The 19,110-nt window shown below is 34.1% G+C and overlaps 1 protein-coding gene across 5 annotated transcripts in view; it reads left to right on the top strand.

Moving 5' to 3' along the window:
- RFX7 (regulatory factor X7) overlaps positions 1–19,110 on the top strand; it is a 129,445-nt gene that overhangs the window by 87,914 nt on the left and 22,421 nt on the right. For 4 of the 5 annotated variants that reach the window (XM_070579466.1, XM_070579468.1, XM_070579460.1 and 1 more), the window contains exons 4-5: positions 420–502; positions 1,941–2,063. In XM_070579466.1, the coding sequence (XP_070435567.1) occupies positions 420–502; positions 1,941–2,063 (206 nt within the window). Of the gene's footprint in view, positions 1–419; positions 503–1,940; positions 2,064–7,295; positions 7,374–19,110 lie in introns of those variants that run through there. The other variant, XM_070579472.1, reaches the window with a different exon arrangement.

Consider the following 19,110-nt stretch of genomic DNA (forward strand, 5'->3'; position numbering starts at 1 on the left):
GCCAGAGCACCAAAGCCTCATAGCCAGTTAAATGGTTAGGTTAAGACTAAGTAATATTCTCTTGACTCCTAGTCTCGTACCTTTCCTATGGTACTGTACAGTCCCCTTCTTTAAAGGTCGTGAAAAATGAGAAACTTCTGTCTAAGCATTGATCTATGGTTTTATTTATACCTAGAAGATAAGAATTAATAGGAAAGGACCATTTTTGCTTGTTAACTAACATTTTATTTGCAATAAATTTATCAAACAACTATATTATTTTACTGATGAGAAAAAAGCCTAAATTTTGTTTTCTTTGGCAGGTTGTCCATTCCATGGCGTATAAATTTAGACAGTCAGTATTTTTTAGGGAGTAAGTTTTATTGAGGGAGAAACCAGTGTTCTTAAAATTATCTTTCTTTTTAATCCTTTGCAATCAGCAAGAAGTTGAGAAGTTTACAGACCTAGAGAAACTCTACCTCTACCTTCAGCTGCCTTCTGGTCTCAGCAATGGAGAGAAAAGGTATATGTCTTCTGGGTTTTGCCTTAATTATAGTGTTTATAGGACACCCCGAGGATGTGTGTGTTGTGTTTGTTAATGGTTTTACACTATTCCTAAAATCAGCAGAAAACAGACTGGCAAAACAGTAGATCTTTTTAGTCTCATCATATTTGGTTAAGTGTTTTCCTACAGTTTTGCCGGTTCATTTGTGCACCTGGGTAAATGCTACAAAATGCAATTTGGATTATGTTTTATAAGCAAATCAATGTATTTATGCTGTAAGGGAGATTGTGAAAATGAACAGAAAACCAAAACATAAACAGATAAGTATTGTGAGCAATAAAATGCAAAAGAGTATTTTTAAGTACTGTCGGGTAAGTAGATGACAGAATATAAAAAAGAAAAAAAGTGAAATTGCCTGTATGGAACATAAATTTATGATAAATATAAGACGTTTTAGGTGCTTTTGGGTATTACTATATTTTTATTATTAAAAATATTTAATAGTCTCATCTAGAAAGTATAGAGGGAAGTTGTTCATACATTCTATTCTTAAAGGCATTTCTTCACCCTTGTAAGTATTTCTCAAAATTCATTTCATTCATATGTTATACTTAACATTCTATTGCTTTAAAATTGTGTATAAAAAGAAATGGAATGAAAATTGTGTTGCTTTTATCTTTTCTCCCTCCAACCAAATTTTATTACTATTTTAATCATTTTCTGTCCTTTCTAGAAACTTGCTCCGTATCTTCTTTGGAATTATTGTAAATTGTTATGCTATTAGCTGAGGTGAATGTCAGAATCAATAAGGGAGCTTCCCTCATGCTATCTTGGGTTTCATTTCATGGAATTGGTTTATAAATGACACTGCCATATAATAAAAACTTAGGATCTTTTTTGCCTGGGGAGGGGACCCAGTTACAGGAAAGATTATAAGGGGAGATTCATCCTCTCAAGATCTCTCTAGTGTGAATTCCATTCTGGAGGACAGAGTGTTTTAGTAAGATTTTGGGGTAGTTACTTGAGGTTGCTAAGCAAATAGAAAATAAACAAATTTTTTGATGACTTTTATTTTAAAAGTTTGATGATTTGTTAAATTTAGGCCAGTGAACAAGCAAGTGAGTGAGCAGATATCCACTTAGAGATAATTTTGGCCAAAACAAATACCTTATGTTTTCGGTGCACCATCACCTCTGCCGCCTTAGAGACAGACCATGGAGAGGGATAGAACAGAGCAGTAACTGCAGTCGGATACTAGCTGTAGAAAATGGCTCACAACCACAGGTAGACAATTGGTACATAGATAACTGGGCATCTGATGTATGTACTGAGTCTGGTTTAGTCGTTTATAATGCGTTCACATACAGTTCTGTAGTGGAACATTTAGTCCTGGCTCAAAAATTATCAAAGAATTGCTGTCTAGTTCAGCTAAAACATGTTTTTGTTTTATGATTAGTGATCAGAACGCCATGTCATCTAGTCGGGCACAGCAAATGCATGCCTTTTCCTGGATTCGGAATACCCTAGAGGAGCATCCTGAGACTTCACTGCCAAAACAGGAAGTCTATGATGAGTACAAGTAAGTATTATGTGTATACGTCAAGCATGCTGACGTATTAAACAGGTTAAGTACTATACTTGGCTACAGTTATTTGTTTTAGTATTGATGAATATCATGCTGGTATATCGGAGTTTAACTTGGAATCTCTAAGATTCCTTCCATCTCTCAACTTCTCTGATAGCGTATGTAATAAAGGACAGGATTACTGAATAAAAGAATTTCTCTAAGGTTCTTCTAGATGATAGGAGGGTTGTCTGAGGATAGAGGGACAAAGACATAGGATTGATAAATAAAAGGATTTTGGTAGAGTTCTTAAGAATGACAGGAAGGGTATATCTGGGGTTAAAAGGACAGTGGAAGGCAATAAATAAGTCAATGCATAAGGAAAAACTAAAACATGTTTTTTATTTATACTTCCTAAAGGTCTTTTTCATGGATCCAAAACTTTTCTAATCCTTCTCCATACCAACCAAAAAAAAGATCAGTTTCTGGAATGGTATGAGTTACTTACTCATGACGAGGAAGTTCAGTGGCTTGCACATATTAGACACTCAAATAATTTTGATTATACAGATAATTTATTTAAACACAGGAAGTGAAACTATAGAGTCTAATGGACCATTCTGGATAGAGAAAAGTTAATACATGCTAAATCTAGTCTTGTTTAACATTTTTATAATTGATTTGGAAGAGGGACTTTATTCTGGCAGAATAAATAAAATCCATATTTTCTGGGTGTTGAAATGTCAAACCAACAAACATTAATGTGTTGTACTTATACAGTTTGAAAGAAAAGTGTTAAGTAAGTACTGTTGTTAACCAGAATAAGGTGGTGCAAGGGAACTACACTTACTGGGAAGATTATTGGTATCTAGAAAGAAAACTTTCTACCCTCATTCAAAATTCTCATTTCCTCACCTTAAGAAACATAGGGGCTGGCCGTGTGGCGCAGCAATTAAGTTCACACATTCTGCTTCAGTGGCCTGAGGTTCACCAGTTGGGATCCTGGGTGTGGACCTTTGCACCGCTTATTAAGCCACACTGTGGCAGGTGTCCCACATATAAAGTAGAGGAAGACGGGCACGGATGTTAGCTCAGGGCCAGTCTTCCTCAGCAAAAAGAGGAGGATTGGCAGCAGATGTTAGCTGAGGGCTAATCTTCCTAAAAAAAAAAAACAAAAAAAACATAATGGAGCTGGAGAAAGTCTAGAGAAAAATGTCAGGAATGATCAAAGGAACAAAGTTGAACTAAAGAGCTTTACGTTTTTTCTCTTTAAGAAAATTAAAGCTAAGAATGCATGTGAGCCAAGTCTATAAAGTTCATTCGCTCAGTCTACAACAGTCTATGGAATACCTGCTTATGTGCCAGACCCTATAAATAAATTCTGAGGATTCAGTGAATGAGACACAGCCCTGGCCCTTGTCAAGAATATATATATTTACAGTAAGCATGAATTCTTCACTAAAGTCAAGTTAATTAAAATAGAGATAACCCTATGAAATGGCAAAAAAGCAAATTTGAATTCATTCAAAGGTTATTAGTATCAGATAAATGTGTGATATATTGAAGAAATATATCCTTGGATTGAGGATCGAGAGAGTAGATTCTTTCTTAAACTTGAGTGACCTGGACAAGAGTTTTAACTACTCTTTTTGTCAGTCCTGTCATCTATAAAATGAGGCAATTGAAAAGGTGTGAGGTTTCTTTTAGCCCTAAAATTTCTAAAAATTGTCTGACATAGGAAATGTTGAGGAACTAGTTATCCACGGATAACTCACTAGCTTCCCAAACGGCAAATTGGACAAATTAATGTATCACATTTCCGTAATAAATTAATAAGGGAACCTGGGATATTCATATATTTGTGAAGTGATGTCCTTCCACTGCACAGCCCTTTGCCTCACCATGAGAGACAGGACCCTCTGTTTGTGAAAGTGTGAGTCTGGCCCGTTATAGCAGTCCTTATGTTTTTAAAAGTGTCTTGCCTTGGGCAAGACTTGGTTATATTTTTCTGAATTTTTATTAAATCATTTTATAAGATTCCCATAAATCCTTATAATTTTTTTTCGCTAAGAAAAGTTAAAGATTTTTCCTAAACAAAATAGAACCAAAACAGAACCTCATTTTGGGGCGAGGAGTGGAGGCTCTGCAGTTGAACAGTTCGTTTGCAGTTCATCAGAGAGCAAGAGAGACAAAAGGACGTGACTTAGACTAGAGTCTAAAAAGGAAGTATAGGCAAGGGAAATTTCTGATAATGTGGCTAGGGAAGAAATACCAGTTCTGTTCACAGAATTTGAAAGAATTATGCTAATGATTTTCTATTTATAATCAGTATAGTACTATAGTATAAGTATACCTAAGTCTGGGTATTTTAGTTCAAAAAACATTGCACTAAGAATATACTTTATTTACTGTTGTATTCCCCACAGTGTTTCCACATAGTAAGCAGTAATTTAATATTAAGAGTAATTAGAATAGAATCTGATCCGTGGCATTGATAATAAAATGTCAGCGTGTAAAAGACTTTTTAGTCTTCTAGTACAGTTCCATCCCCGTTTTATAGAGGGAAACATTGAAACCTGGAGAAGTTAGGGACTCTTCCAGTGTCACAAAACTAGTTAGGGATGGTTATAAGGCTAGAACTCACATTTCATGAGTGTTTCATAATAGATGAGAAGGCAAAATTGTTAAATTTGAGTGATGTCAAACTGAGTGAGTGGAAAAGGTTGGGCAAGTAGTTACAAATAAAGTTGACTAGGACTTCCACTTAGTGTGAATAAAAAAGCTGCTCAAAGTATGAATTGGTTTACATACAATTAGTATACATGCATACAAATAATATGAGTGTGGTAAGAGACAAGCACAGTAACATGTAATAGCAGCGCAACATGTGCCAAGAAGGAAGGTATGTTTGTATTTCTACAGAATTATACGTGTAGGAGCTCTAAGCTCTTCTCTCATTTGATTGTGCATTGCCTGAAACCATAATTTGCCATATGGGGTTAAATAACTTGAGAGATAAGAAAAATATTAAAAGACTACAGACAGACAAGTAAACCAAAGTATTAGGAAATAGCTAGTTAAAAGTTTTTTAATTATGTTGTCTAAAGAAAGCAAAATGCAGTCTAGCTTTATATTTTTTTAAAGAACAAGAGTTTTAAATCACAGGAGAGATTTCAGTTAGGCACAAAATAATACTTCCTGTCCATTAAGATTTTTAAAGAATTTTTGTTTTTTCTAAAGGCTTTTAGGCTAGTCGTCTTCCTATTTGGAGTGCCTTAAAGAGGTTTCCTGAGTAAAAACTTAATATAGAAAATGACCAGTCTTAAATTGGTTCTATTCTAAATATTCACTGAAAAAAGTGTTATTAATATGAAATAAACCTTTATTGTAAGCTATTCTATTGCATATGGACCCTTGTATAATTTATTGCAGTGATGTTTAGATGTATTTGTGAAAATCAATCCTTTTAATAGTCATTAAAATCAAAATCCCTTTGAGAGAAGGAATGAAAATGTAATCTAAGACAGTATGGCTTTTTTTTAACTGTATTTTCATGCTAAGTTAAGATTAATAGAACCAGAAATGTTTAAGGGGCTTTCAGCACGCAAAGATAGTTTAATTTACAAACCATTGTGAACTTTCACATTTGTTGAAACTTTTGAATTCTGATAATCATGTATTTATGAAAATGTTCCTTAATGTGTTTTTTTATATTTTTCTGGTTGTAAAAGTAATATGTATTCATCATGAAAGTTTTGACAGATAGTTATACATGTATAAAAAAGAAAAACACCACCAGTAATCTGTCTAAAAGTAACCACTCTAGTTTATTTCTTTTTATTTTTTTCTACTGCCTTCTTTTCCCATGTATATTCTTGTTACTGTTTAACCAAATTTGGCCCCACTGTTTACACAATTCTTGAATGGGGGAACTGTTGCAAATAACACTGCAGTGAACATTCTTGGCTATATAATTTAGTGTAGATTATCAGAATTGGGATTGCTGGTTATTGAACCTTTATATATATAGGATATTAACTCTATTAAAATGTAAATTTTTTTCAAGATTGCTCTTTATTATTGAAATTTTAGTTAATTTTTTTAAGTAGTCTGATCTATCCACTTTCTTTGTAGCTTGTCACATTGCTATTATACTCAGACAGAGCTTCCCCATGCCACTAGCAACTAAATACTCACATGTATTTTTTCTAGATATTCTTATTTCATTTTTCACATATAACCTTTTAGTCCCTCTCATATGTATTTTGGTATATGTCGTAAGGTAAGGCACTGATTTTAATTTTTTCCAAATGGTGTCTTGTTTATTGAATAATTTTTTTCTCTTAACACTAATCTATAATATTTTTATATTAGTAAGGCCTTCTGGACTCAATTTTCTTCCTTTATATTTTCTGTTCTTACTCCAATACTATACCATTTTTAAGCATTTTAGCTATTAAATGTTTAAGTGCTGATAGGACCAGTCTTCCCTTATTAGTCCTCTTTTTCAAAATTTTCCTGGAGTTTATTTTCAGACCAGTTAATTTTTTCATATGAATTTTTGGAATCACCTTTCTAACTTTAAAAAAGGAAACCTTAAAAGAATTTTGATTCACACGGCATTAAATGTGAAAATTTATTTTATTTATGAATTTATTGCAAATTTTATATTTCCTGAACTTTGTTTAATCCTAGTTTTTCAGTTGTTAGTTTTGATTCTTCTGGGTAAAGTTTATCCTGTATATCTTCCTCATTCTCTTTATTTTATTACATTTAACAGATATTCCTTCTGATTTTATAAATAATAGCAATGATAAGCATCATTTACTCTTACAGTTCTTTGATGTTAAGAATGTATTATTTGTAGTTGACCAAGACATTATTTGCTGTTCTATGAGAAATGGGTATTGAAATTCATCAAATGCCTTTTGGGCATTTATTGAGATTATTATACAGTGCTGCTTCTTTGACCTTTTGATATGATATATAAAGATATTACCTAATCTAAACCCTCCTTTTATTCCTAGAATGAATGTCCTCTTCATGTCAAGATGTCTAATAATTCTATTGATTTCTATTCTCAAGTATATTATTTAGAATCTTTGCATCTATATTCATAAGTGAATTTGGTCTGTAATTTTCTTTTTTTGTGCTATCTTTGTCAGGTTTTGATATCAGGGTTAGGCCAGCTTCGTAAATGAATTGGAACTCTTTCCCTAATTTTCTGTGCTCTGGAAAAGTTTATATAGCATGGGACTTATTTGTTCTTGAAAGTTTTAAAGAACTCAACTATAAAACCATCTAGGCCTGGAGCCTTTGTTGGAGGTAATTCTTTGACAATTTTTTTGTAGTTTTTTCTGGTTAGGTTTTTATTTCATTAGTCACTTTTGGTAATTTGTTTTTTCTGGAATTCATTCAGATTTTCAAATGTATTAGCATAGCATTATGTATCCTATTCTCTCTTAAGTTGAATATCCTATTTGTTATAGCCATTTTCATATTTCTAATGTTATATATATGAATTTCCCTCTTTTTTTCCAAATTATACTTAGCTGTAGTTTATTTTTATTGATTTTCTTTTTAAAGGGAGAAGAAAAGAGTGATTTTTTTTTGGTCTGTTTTCTCATTTATTAGATGCTTTTATTTTTTTTCTCTTGATTTTCTTGGACTTTTTTCCTCTTTAAATGGAATGCTTACTTTGTTTTCATTCTTTTCATATTTAAGATATGAATATTTATATCTATGAATTTGCCTCTTTATAGTTTTGGCTGTATGCCTTATGTGTAGATATATGATTTATTAAAATTACCATAATTTTCTCATCGTGTGGAATTATAGCTTTGATTTCTTCTTTGACCCAAAATAAAGTGTTTTTTTTTAACTTTTCATGTGCTCGAAGGAGTTTTCTTTCATTTTGTTTTGCAGTTTATTAATTTCTAGTTTTATTATATTGCATTCAAAGAATATGGCTCATTCAATTTCTGATTTTTCTATATTAGTTCAGGTTTACTTTCAGCCTAACAAATGGACAGTTTTTATAAATGTTTATGGACATTCTGTTTATATCACACTGTGTATTCACTGTATGTTGTTATGCACTATATCCACGTTCCTTTATTTTTTAAATCCTTCAAATTCTGCAAAATATCTTTAACTTTCTTTTTGTTTAATCAGTTGAAGATGAGTGGGGTTAATCTCTTACAAAAGTGATGTTTCACACAATTCCTTGCAGTATTTTTAATGGGTTTTGTTTTACATGTCTTTGGGGATATTTGACACAAAAAAGGTCCATGATGGTATATCTTTATTATAGTTTTTGCTGTTGTCAACAAAAACTGATCCTGTGTCATATTTATTGTATTTTGTCTTAAATTCTCCTTTGATATCAATATTTGTGACACATTCTGGATATCTGTCATATATATATATACACACACACACACACACATATTTGTCCACACTTTTATTTTTACCATTTATGTCATGCTTTACATAGTTTTAATCTAAAATTGTCCCTGGTCTTAAAATCTAACCCATAGGGAAGCTGATGGAATAAACCAATCCAGAAACTCTTCTGTATACAAACATTTAGCAACAGAGGCAATAGCAACCACAGCCCCTGCTGCTTTTTCCTCCTGTATGATAGAGAAATTCAAGTATTAATCTTAAATGAATTTCTACTAAATAATATATAGCCTATTTTAGCATTCCTGGAGATTTGTTTGCTTCATTCTAGATAGATCACAAATATGCAGATTTGTAAACTTGACAACCTTGGCTGCAGTGTTTGCTGGTACACAAATGTTCTCTCCAAATCCTTTTTTTTTTAATCTATTTAATATTTCAAGGAATGTGATTGTTTTAATTTTTTAGTTTGTTATTATATAATCATTAAATTTCTATGTGTGATGCTTTCATGCTTACCACTGAAGTCTGTAATTTTTGTTGTATTAATCAATGTAAATTAAACTCTTAGGACAACATTGAAGGTAGAAGTAGATTCTAGTAACATATTTGTTTTAAGAGCTTTAGAATAGTGAACAAATGCATGACTTAAAAGACATATAAATGTTTTACACCTATCTGAAATCTAGGTCAGGCCTAAGCGTATGTGCATAATTTGTAAGTTTCTTAAAAGTGTAATATATTGTTTGGTGTTACAACGTCCGTAGGAAATAAATGGAAGCAGATGTTATCCCTGCTTTATGGATGAGGGCCTTATGGCTCAGAGAAGAGATTGCTCTAGACAAATCTGAACCCAGGTTTTCTGACTTCAGGGCGGGCTCTTTTTGAATTAATCTCTATTACCACTAGAAATTTATTCCAAATACTATTCTTTTTAAAATGAAAAATTTTGAAGTAGCATTTGCCAAACCTTAATTATATTTTAAATATTTTTAACTGACTGGAAATAAACCAAATCATAAAAGTGATCAATTTCAGCATTACAAACTTTTTGTTTTGTATTTGACAGGTAAATATAGATATTAAATATTCCTTAAGATATAAATTGGTTTAAGATTTTTACCATTTAAGTTTAATAGTTGTAATGTCTGAGTTGTTACCCTAAATACATTAGCTAGCATGTTTAAGGGATTTCTTTTCCGGTAAGATTTTTTTTTCACACTTCTTTGATGTGGCCTATCTCTTAGAGTCCTTATCCCAGTTTTCTCTTTTCCTTTTGTTTCCAGTGACTTGACTTTCAAGGGGATAGTTGATAATCTATCTTTCCCTTACCTTCTCAATGTTTTTGACCACTTGTACATTCACAGGTTTGTCATTTACTCTCATCTTTCCCTCTTCAACTCTTTAAAATCATCAGAGAAAGAGCAGTAATAGAGTAGTGGCAGAATAGAGCTAGAACAGTGAATATTATATCAGGAAAGGAACTAGTTCTCTAATTTGACATATTTGTAGAGAACGTTGACTGACTTGTTCCAATCACAGTAAGTGCACTAAACACATATTATAGTCATAATTGGAACTACAAACCAAGTCTCATAATTTAAAATGAGAGTCCTTTCCAATACCCTACACATGTAAACTGCATGTCTATGAGCCTAGTTATTCCATATCATGAATCTTTCAGTTATCAGTTCATTGCTGGGGTCACTACCTTAACTTTTTTTCTCTGCCCCTAATGTGGTATGTAGCAGTTGAGAGGCACTGAGTACTTTGAAGAACTAACACAATTAAGACTTCAGCATTACCAATCCTAAGGACAAAGAGATCGTGGCAGAATTAGTAGTGCTTTATTGCAATCAATAAATTAAAATAAATGATTTTAGAGGGCTGGCCCCGTGGCCAAGTGGTTAAGTTCATGTGTTGCGCTTTAGCGGCCCAGGGTTCACTGGTTTAGATCCTGGGTGCAGACCTACACACCACTCATCAAGCCATGCTTTGGCAGCATCCCACATAGGGGAACTAGAATGACTTTACAACTAGGACATACAACTATATACTGGGGCTTAGGGGAGAAAAAACAAAAAGAGGAAGGTTGGCAACACATGTTAGCTCAGGGCCAATCTTCCTCACCAAAAAAACAGCATACCTTAAATAAAATAAATGATTTTAAAATAAATTAATTTGAGTGCATTAATTTATCAAGCATTATCTATACATAGTCCCTACTCTCAAATAAGACAAACAGACCAGTAAATAAATGGGGCACAAAGAATTACCAGCTCAATTTGGTGGAGTGAGGGCAGGCATCACAGAAGAGGTGATGTGTAAAATTGTAAAAACTGACAAGTTTACCTAGCAGACTAGGGATTCAGAAGGGCATTCTGGGTGGAAGGCGCAATACTAAATGCCTGGGAGCTTATAATCAGATTTCGGGAGATGTCAGAGACCAGGCCAGACCAGAGAGCATGTGTGGATCATGGAGAGTCACTGAAAACTTAAACAATAGAACAACATCTCAGAAAGAAATGATAAGGTAAAGGAGAAAATTGGTAATTGTGAGGGGTTAGGCAGAGAAACAAGAGCCCTCCAAAAATGAGGAGGAATTTAAAAGAGAAACAAGAAAGCATATATGTTATAATCTGAGAAAAGAGATTATTTTGAGACAGGTGTTTGCTGTAGTCTCCTGTACCTCAGACAGCTCGAGTAAAAGGAAAACAAGGAAAAAATCCATCTTATTTGTCACTTAATAGGTCACTGGGATCTATTGCCAGAGCAGTTTCCATATTGTATTGGGGAATGAAGCCTGATTACAATGCCCTGAAAGGTAAATAGGTGGTAAATGAAGACCTTGAGTAGAGTTTTTAAAGGGATGGAGAAAGAAAACAGTAAGAGAGATGAGGTAGTGAGAGATTTTTTTTTTTTTTTTTTTTTGAGAAAGATTGGCCCAGAGCTAACATCGGTTGCCAATCTTCCTCTTTTGTTGATGAACTAACATCTGTGCCAGTCTTCGTCTATTTTATGTGGGGTGCTGCCACAGCGTGGCTTGATGAGCTGTGCTAGGTCTGTACGTGGGATCAGAACCTGTGAACCCTGGGCCACTGAAACACAGCGTACAAACTTAACCACTACGCCTCCGGGCCTGCCCCAGGAGAGCAAATTTTTTTTTAGCCTCATCCAGTGGGGATCAAGTTTATTTGCATAGAACCGAACATCCAGTGAACAACAGTTTCAACAACAAGAAAGATTTAATTTTCCTTCTAGTGGCTCCGTGGTATCAGCAGGGACCCAGGCTCCTTGTAGATACCCATTTCACCACTCATAATCCTTAGCCTGGTTTTACTTGTTGCCATCCAAAATGAGCTACTGTGGCTGATGGGAGAAGTGAGTTAGAATTCAGGTGCGTTAAGGGAGTGAGAAAAAGGTTGAAAATCACTGATTTATGTTACTTATTTAAAATTAATCATCCTGTTGTCTTCCACTGTTTTTCTAAGTTGTCATTTAAATATAATGTTGTTTCTGTCTTCCCAGGTAGGTAAGATACTTTTGTTTTGAACCTTGCATTAAGCCTTGCTTATAATAAAATCACAATGTTTCTATTACTATTTTTATTTATGGTAAAATACACACATAAAATTTACCATCTTAATCTTTAAGTGTATAGTTCAGTAGCAGTAAGTACATTTACATTGTTGTGCTGTCATACCACCATGTAGCCACAGAACTCTTTTCTTCTTGCAAAACTGAAACTGTAGCCATTAAACAATAACTTCTTGTACCCTCCTCTTCCATCCCCGGGAACCATCCTTCTGCTTTTCTGTCTCTATGAATTTTGACTGTTCATACAAGTAGAATCGTACAGTGTTTGTCCTTTTGTGACCAGCTTATTTCACTCAGCATAATGTCCTCAATGTTCAACTGTGTTGTAGCATGTGTCAGCATATTCCATTGTGTGTATAATACCACATTTTGTTGATCCATTCTTGTGTTGATGGATACTTAGGTTGCTTTCTACCTTTTGGCTGTTGTGAATAATGCTGTTATGAACATGGGTGTACACATATCTCTTCAAGACTCTACTTTCAATTATTTTGGGTGTATGCCCAGAAGTGGAATTGCTGAATCTTATGGTAATTCTATTTTTAATTTTTTGAGAAACCACCATACTGTTTTTCATAACGGCTGCACCGTTTTACATCCTCAGCAGCAGTGCACAAGGTTCTCCATATCCTGATCAACACGTGTTATTTTCTGGGATTTTTTATAGTGTCCATTTTAATGGGTGCGAGGTGGTATCTCATGGTGGTTTTAATTTGCATTTCTTGAATGGTTAATAGTGTTAAGCATATTTTCATACACTTATTGGCCATTTGTATATCTTCTTTGGAGAAACATATCCAAGTTCTTTTGCCCATTTATTCATTGGGTTATTTGTTTTTATGTTGTTGAGTTATAGGAGTTCTTTATGTGTCCTCGATATTAACCCCTTATCAGATATTCAAATTAATTTTTTAATTCTACAAATACTACAGAAATATATGTTCATTATAGCAAATTAAAAGTATAGCATCAAATTAAAATCACTTTTTACTCTGCCCTTCATTCCACTACCCTCCCTCACCTTTTGCTGTCTCTGACTCCTACCCACTTTTAAATTTTTCCAAAGGGTTAAGTTATCCTGCCTGGGGAGATGATTCCTGGCTGCTGCTACTTCTCTGTGGCTTGGGAATAGGGGATGATATTTATTCTTTATATTAACTTATTTTAAGCATGCAATCTGTCCATCCCATTTAACCAAAATCTTTCTTCATTTGTTTTGGCATTTAGCAGTGTAATGCAGCATATGATTATGTAACTATCTTAAGTTTTCAGTTCTTCTAGACTAATCTTAAGTCCTCATAGGAACCTCACACCTAGTAGGCTTAAACAGTTTAGATGAATATCCTAACAGCCTAAGGCAGAGGAACTTTTAGATCTCTGAGCTATTTCTGTCAACAGAGGCCGTGCACTTAAGCTGTCTTAACTTCCTCACCTCTCATTCACTCTGCAACTCACCATACTCTGTCTTCACTAAAATTTTTTAGGCAGAAGTCATTAAGTTTTCTAATAAGTCAAGTCAGTGAATTTGATGGGATAATATAGTAAAAATATTTAAAATGTATGCTTGAAAATCTTATATTAACTTTATTAGTTGTATTGTTTGTGTGCATTTGAGTCTTTCCCACAACTCTCTGGAAGAAAGTAATCAACCACTCAAGATATAAAATCTCTGCGTGTCTTTGGGAACACATACCTTATTGACTTTACCTTCTCCTCCCTACCCTCAACTTCTCTCGTCCGTGACAGTCTGCTACCTATCAGCAGCAATACTATTGAATTTGTAAATCCTTGGTTAAAAATTGAGTTAGGTGTGTTGTTTTAAAATTTTTTTACTGAAAGTAAATGAGTTTATAATAAGTCTCTTCTTACTCGGCTCTTAGAAGCTCTTCCCTAAGTGTACTGCCTTATCCAGTGGCCAGACTAGAGATGACCAGCGTATACTTAAAATGCACCTGTCCTCTCTTTCTGAGAGTTCATAGATAATCCTGGAGAGGAGAGAGAAATTATACAAATAAACTTGTCACTTTACAGTAGTTGGTCTCAACCTTGGCTAAAAATTGGAATTACCTAAGGAGCTTTTAGAAGAAGTCTGTTTCCCATCCCCCTCCCCCCCAAGATATTCTGATTTAATTCGTGTGGGGTGCAGCTAAGCATTGGGAACTTTAAAAGCTCACCTTGTTTTTCTCCTCTGAGGCTAAGGTTGACATCTACTGCTTTAGAGTACTGGTTCTCAGCTGAAGGTGGTTTTGCCCTGCAGAGAACATTTGGCAATGTCTGGAGATGTTTTTGATTGTCACAACTGGGGGGTATTACAGGCATCTATTACAGGGTGGAGGCGAGGTCTGCTGCTTAACATCCTACAAAGCACAGGACCATCCCACACAACAAAGAATTATCTGGCCCAGAATGTCAGTAGTGTTGCTGTTGAGAAACTCTGCTTTATAGAATGCTGTAGCTAATTACTATTTCATTGGAGCTCTTACTGCATCTGTGAAATTTTTTGATTGTTCATGCAGATACTCCCTATTCTCTAATACCTCTAGCCTAGCCTCTTGGGGACCTTTTCCCTTTTTTTAGCATTGAAGATATATATATATATATCAATAATGGCAATATCATTAATATTTGAAGTGTCTTTAAAACCTTAATGTCCTTAGTTTTTCTTTGATATTTATTAGTTGTGTGACTGATAGACTAGCAGCAAAGAAGTACTTAATGTACTAATATGCTAGATCCTCTTTTATAAAGCCAGTTAACTAAATTAGCCATGTAATTGTAACAAAATGGTAATAGTCAAGACCCTTCATATTTATTTCATTGCATGTTAGATGGCCTCTTTTATCAAATAGCTGTTTTGATGGTTGGAAATGAACTAGTTAGAAAAAGATATAAAATTACTCAAAATTTAATTAATGTATTAAAGTGTCTATGAATTTTTATTTATTGCTACCTAACTTCAGAAAATTTGGTGAGAAGGAATGCTGATAGTAAATTATAACAGTTAAAAGAATATACCCTCTATTGTTTTTACTGTGTTTAAAGTAAGCTCTGTAATTATATTTGTGGATAAGAGGAAGAAAGATACCTATGAGGTCAAACTCGGTTAACTGGACAGCTCTAACTTGGGCTGTCCTGACTTGGAGTTTCTCTTCCCTCTCCCGCTATGTGCTATATCCTGACTGTATTTTTGCAGTTAAAATAAAATTAATCTAAGAAATTACATAGGGGCTATTTAAGCATTTTTATTTTACTCTGTTAGATTTGCCTTTATGTTTAAGTTGTATTAGTATGATGTTTAGATTGAAGAGTAAAGGATACTTCAACTTTTCAAAAGCCTTTAACAAGGTAGTACATGTTTTTGTTTTTACCTTTTACTGGATCACTTTGCTAAAGGATAGGGAAGTAAAAATGAGAATAAACAAATACATCTTTAAAGGAAAAGTGCAAACAGCCGCGTAATCCTCTGTGGGCTGTGTAAGAGGAGAAGCAGTTTACTCTGAGCTCTACCAAGTGAAGAACAGTGAATTAACCTTAGGGACAAAGTCCTAAGCCACTTAGGTTGGCAGAAAAATCCACATAAGCATTTTTAATCAGGAAACTTCATTGTGGACAAAAATAAGTGTATTTAAGAAAATAAGCATATTACAGGATAAAGGTTTTCTAGCTACCATTTGCAAATGGCTCAGGAAGATCTTTATAAATTATAACCCGGGAAGAGCAGGCCAACGTTGTGCCATGGCCAAAAAGATCAACTGAGTGGGCACCATCAGAAAAAGAACAAAACTAGAAAACAAACATTTCACTCTTTTACAAAACCATGATGCGGCCTGGACTTTGCCAAGTAGATGCTGCAAGACCTTCATGAATTCCTAGTTTGGGAAATATCATTACCCTTTTAGATCTCTTCACTTCCTATTCATTGCCATCACCATCCACCCTGAAGAATCACTTTGTTTTCAGGGCACTTTCTCCTCCAACTTCCTACTATAAAAATTTTCAAACGTAACAAATGTTGAAAGAATAATATAAGAATATCCTGTATTCTCCACCTAGATTCAGCAGTTTCTTTCCTGTACCATATGAAAGTAAGTTGTGGGTATGATACTTCAGTGAATAAAGACAGTCACTTTTTTACCCATAGTACTTTTATCACATCCAAGAAAATTAACAGTTCTGTAATCCATCTATTTGATTTGGAGCTGTTTTTAACATAGAAAAAACATTTTTATAATTTTTGGAGACAGTATAAGTCTTAATGATTTAAGAACAGTGAAGCCTTACTGAGATGCAGGTGTGATTGGCTAGCTCATGTCCCGGCAAGTGCATCACTTCCACTCCCATCTTAAAGGCTGTAATTCAGATTCATGCAGCAGTAAAAACCTCAATTTACTGTATGTCATAGGGTTAAGACAATTATTCACAGATAGACAAAACTATAAATTTTTGTTCTGCTTTTTAGATTTTATCTTTTTTTAGTAAGCATTTTCACTCTTCTCTTTTTTTTTTAATTAAATGCATTGAGCATACAAATTCCCATGTAAGAGTTGTTTTGCTTGTTTCCCGCAAGTTTTTTCTTTTTTTCTTCTTCTTCTACTCAAGCCCCCCAGTATATAGTTGTACACTCTAGTTGTGAGTGCTTCTGGTTGTGCTATGTGGGACACCGCCTCAGCGTGGCCTGATGAGCAGTGCCATGTGCACAACGGAGGATCCGAACCGGTAAAACCCTGGACTGCTGAAGCGAAGCGCATAAACTTAACCACTCAGCCACAGGGCCAGCCCCTAGATTTTATCTTTTGAGACATAAATCACATATTATAAAATTCATTGTGTTTTAAATTGCACAATTCAGTAGTTTCTAGCATATTTACAAGGTCAGGCATCAGTCACCACTAATGCCAGAATATTTTTGTTACTTCCTCAAATCCCCATATCTGTTAATAGTCACTACCCATTCTTCCTTCCTCCCAGGGTATAGCAACAAATAATCTACTTTCTGCCTATATGAATTTACCTATTCTGGACATTTCATATAAATGGGATCATGTAACATATGGCCTTTCCTGTCTGGCTTCTTCTACTTAACATCATGTTTTCACAGTTTATCTATCATATATCAGTACTTCATTCCTTTTTATGGCCAAATAGTATTCTATTTTATGAATATACCACATGTTGTTTATCCATTTTTCAGTGGATGAACATTTGAGTTGTTTGTACTTTTCGATATTATAAATAATGCTGCTCTGAACATTTGTCTCTAAGTTTTTGTATGTTTTCAATTCTCTTGGCCGTATCCTGAGTAGTAGAATTGCTGCATCGTATGATAATTCTATGTTTAACTTTTTGAGGAATTACCAAACTGTTTTCCAAAATCACTACACCATTTTACATTCCCACCAACAATGCGTGAGAATTGGTGTTTCTCCACATCGTTGCCACCACTTGTCCATCGTTTTTATTATAGCCATTCTAGTACATCTGAAGTAGTAGCTCATGGTTTTGATTTGCATTCCCTGATGACTGATGATGCTGAGCATCCTTTCATGTGCTTATTGGCCATTTGTATATTTTCTTTGGAGAAATATCTGTTCAGATTCTTTTCCCATTTTTAATTGTCTTTTTATTGTCATAAATGTTCTATTATATATATATTTAGGGCACTAGATCCTTATTTGATATGTTATGATTTGCAAATATTTCTCCCACTCTGTGGGCTGTTTCTTTTTGACAGTGTCCTCTGATAAAAGTTTTTGGTGGTTTTGTTTTTAAAGATTGGCACCTGAGCTAACATCTGTTGCCGATCTTTTTATTTATTTATTTATTTATTTATTTATTTTTCCTTCTCCTCCTCAAAGCCCCTCAGTACATAGTTGTATATTTTAGTTGTGGGTCCTTCTAGTTGTGGCATGTGGGATGCCGTCTAAGTGTGGCTTGATGAGCAGTGCTAGGTCTGTGCCCAGGATCCAAACCAGCAAAACCCTGGGCTACAGAAGCAGAGTGCGTGAACTTAACCGCACAGCCACAGGTCCAGCCCCAAAAGTTTTTAATTTTGTTGAAATCTATTTTATTTTTTCTTTGATTTCTTGTGCTTTTAGGTATCACATCTAAGAAACAGTTGCCTAATTCAAAGGTCATGCAGATTTACACTGTGTTCCTTCTAAGAGTTTTATAGTTTTAGCTCATACATTTAGTTCTTTGCATTTTGAGTTAATTTTTATACACGGTGTGAGGTAGGTACCCAAATTCATTCTTTTGCACATGGATATCCAATTGTCCCACCATCATTTGTTGAAAAGACTTTATTTCTTCCTCCATTGAATGGTCTTTGCACTCTTGTGGAAAATTAATTGACCGTAGATGTGTGGGCTTACTTCTGGACTCTAAATTCTGTTCCATTGTTCTATGTATCTTTCTTTATGCTAGTATTACACTGTCGGATTAATTTAGCCTTGTAGTAAGTTTTGAAATTGGGAAGTGTGAGTCTTTTGAATTCATTCTTTTTCAAGATTAGTTTGACTTTTCTGGGTCCCTTGAATTTCCATATGCATTTTAGCATCAGCTTGTCAGTGTCTGTAAGGAACGTAGTTGAAATTTTCATAAAGACTGCATTCCATCTGTAGATCAATTCGGGAGTATTGCCATCTTAACAATATTACTTCTTCCAGTGCATGAACATGGGACATATTTCCATTTACATAGATCTTTAGCTTTTTTCAAGGATGTTTTGTAGTCTTCATGTATACATCTTGTACTTCTTTTGTTAAGTTTATTCCTAGGGTTCTTTTTTTTATGATATTGTAAATGGAGTTACTTTCTTAATTTTACTTTTGTTAGTTTATAGACATGACTGATTTTTATATATTGATCTTGAATCTTGCAACATTGCTGAACTAGGTTTTGCCCTAATGATAGTTTTTTAGTGCATTCCTTGGGATTTTCTATATATAGTGTCTTGTCATCTGAAAATAGAGATAGTTTTAACTCTCCTCTTTAATCTGGCTTTTATTTCATTTTCTTGCCTAATTGCCTTGGTTGGAATCTTCTGTACCATGTTGAATAG

This window comes from Equus przewalskii, chromosome 1 (genome assembly GCF_037783145.1).
Source record: "Equus przewalskii isolate Varuska chromosome 1, EquPr2, whole genome shotgun sequence".
In the NCBI taxonomy this organism is placed as follows: Eukaryota; Metazoa; Chordata; class Mammalia; order Perissodactyla; family Equidae; genus Equus; species Equus przewalskii.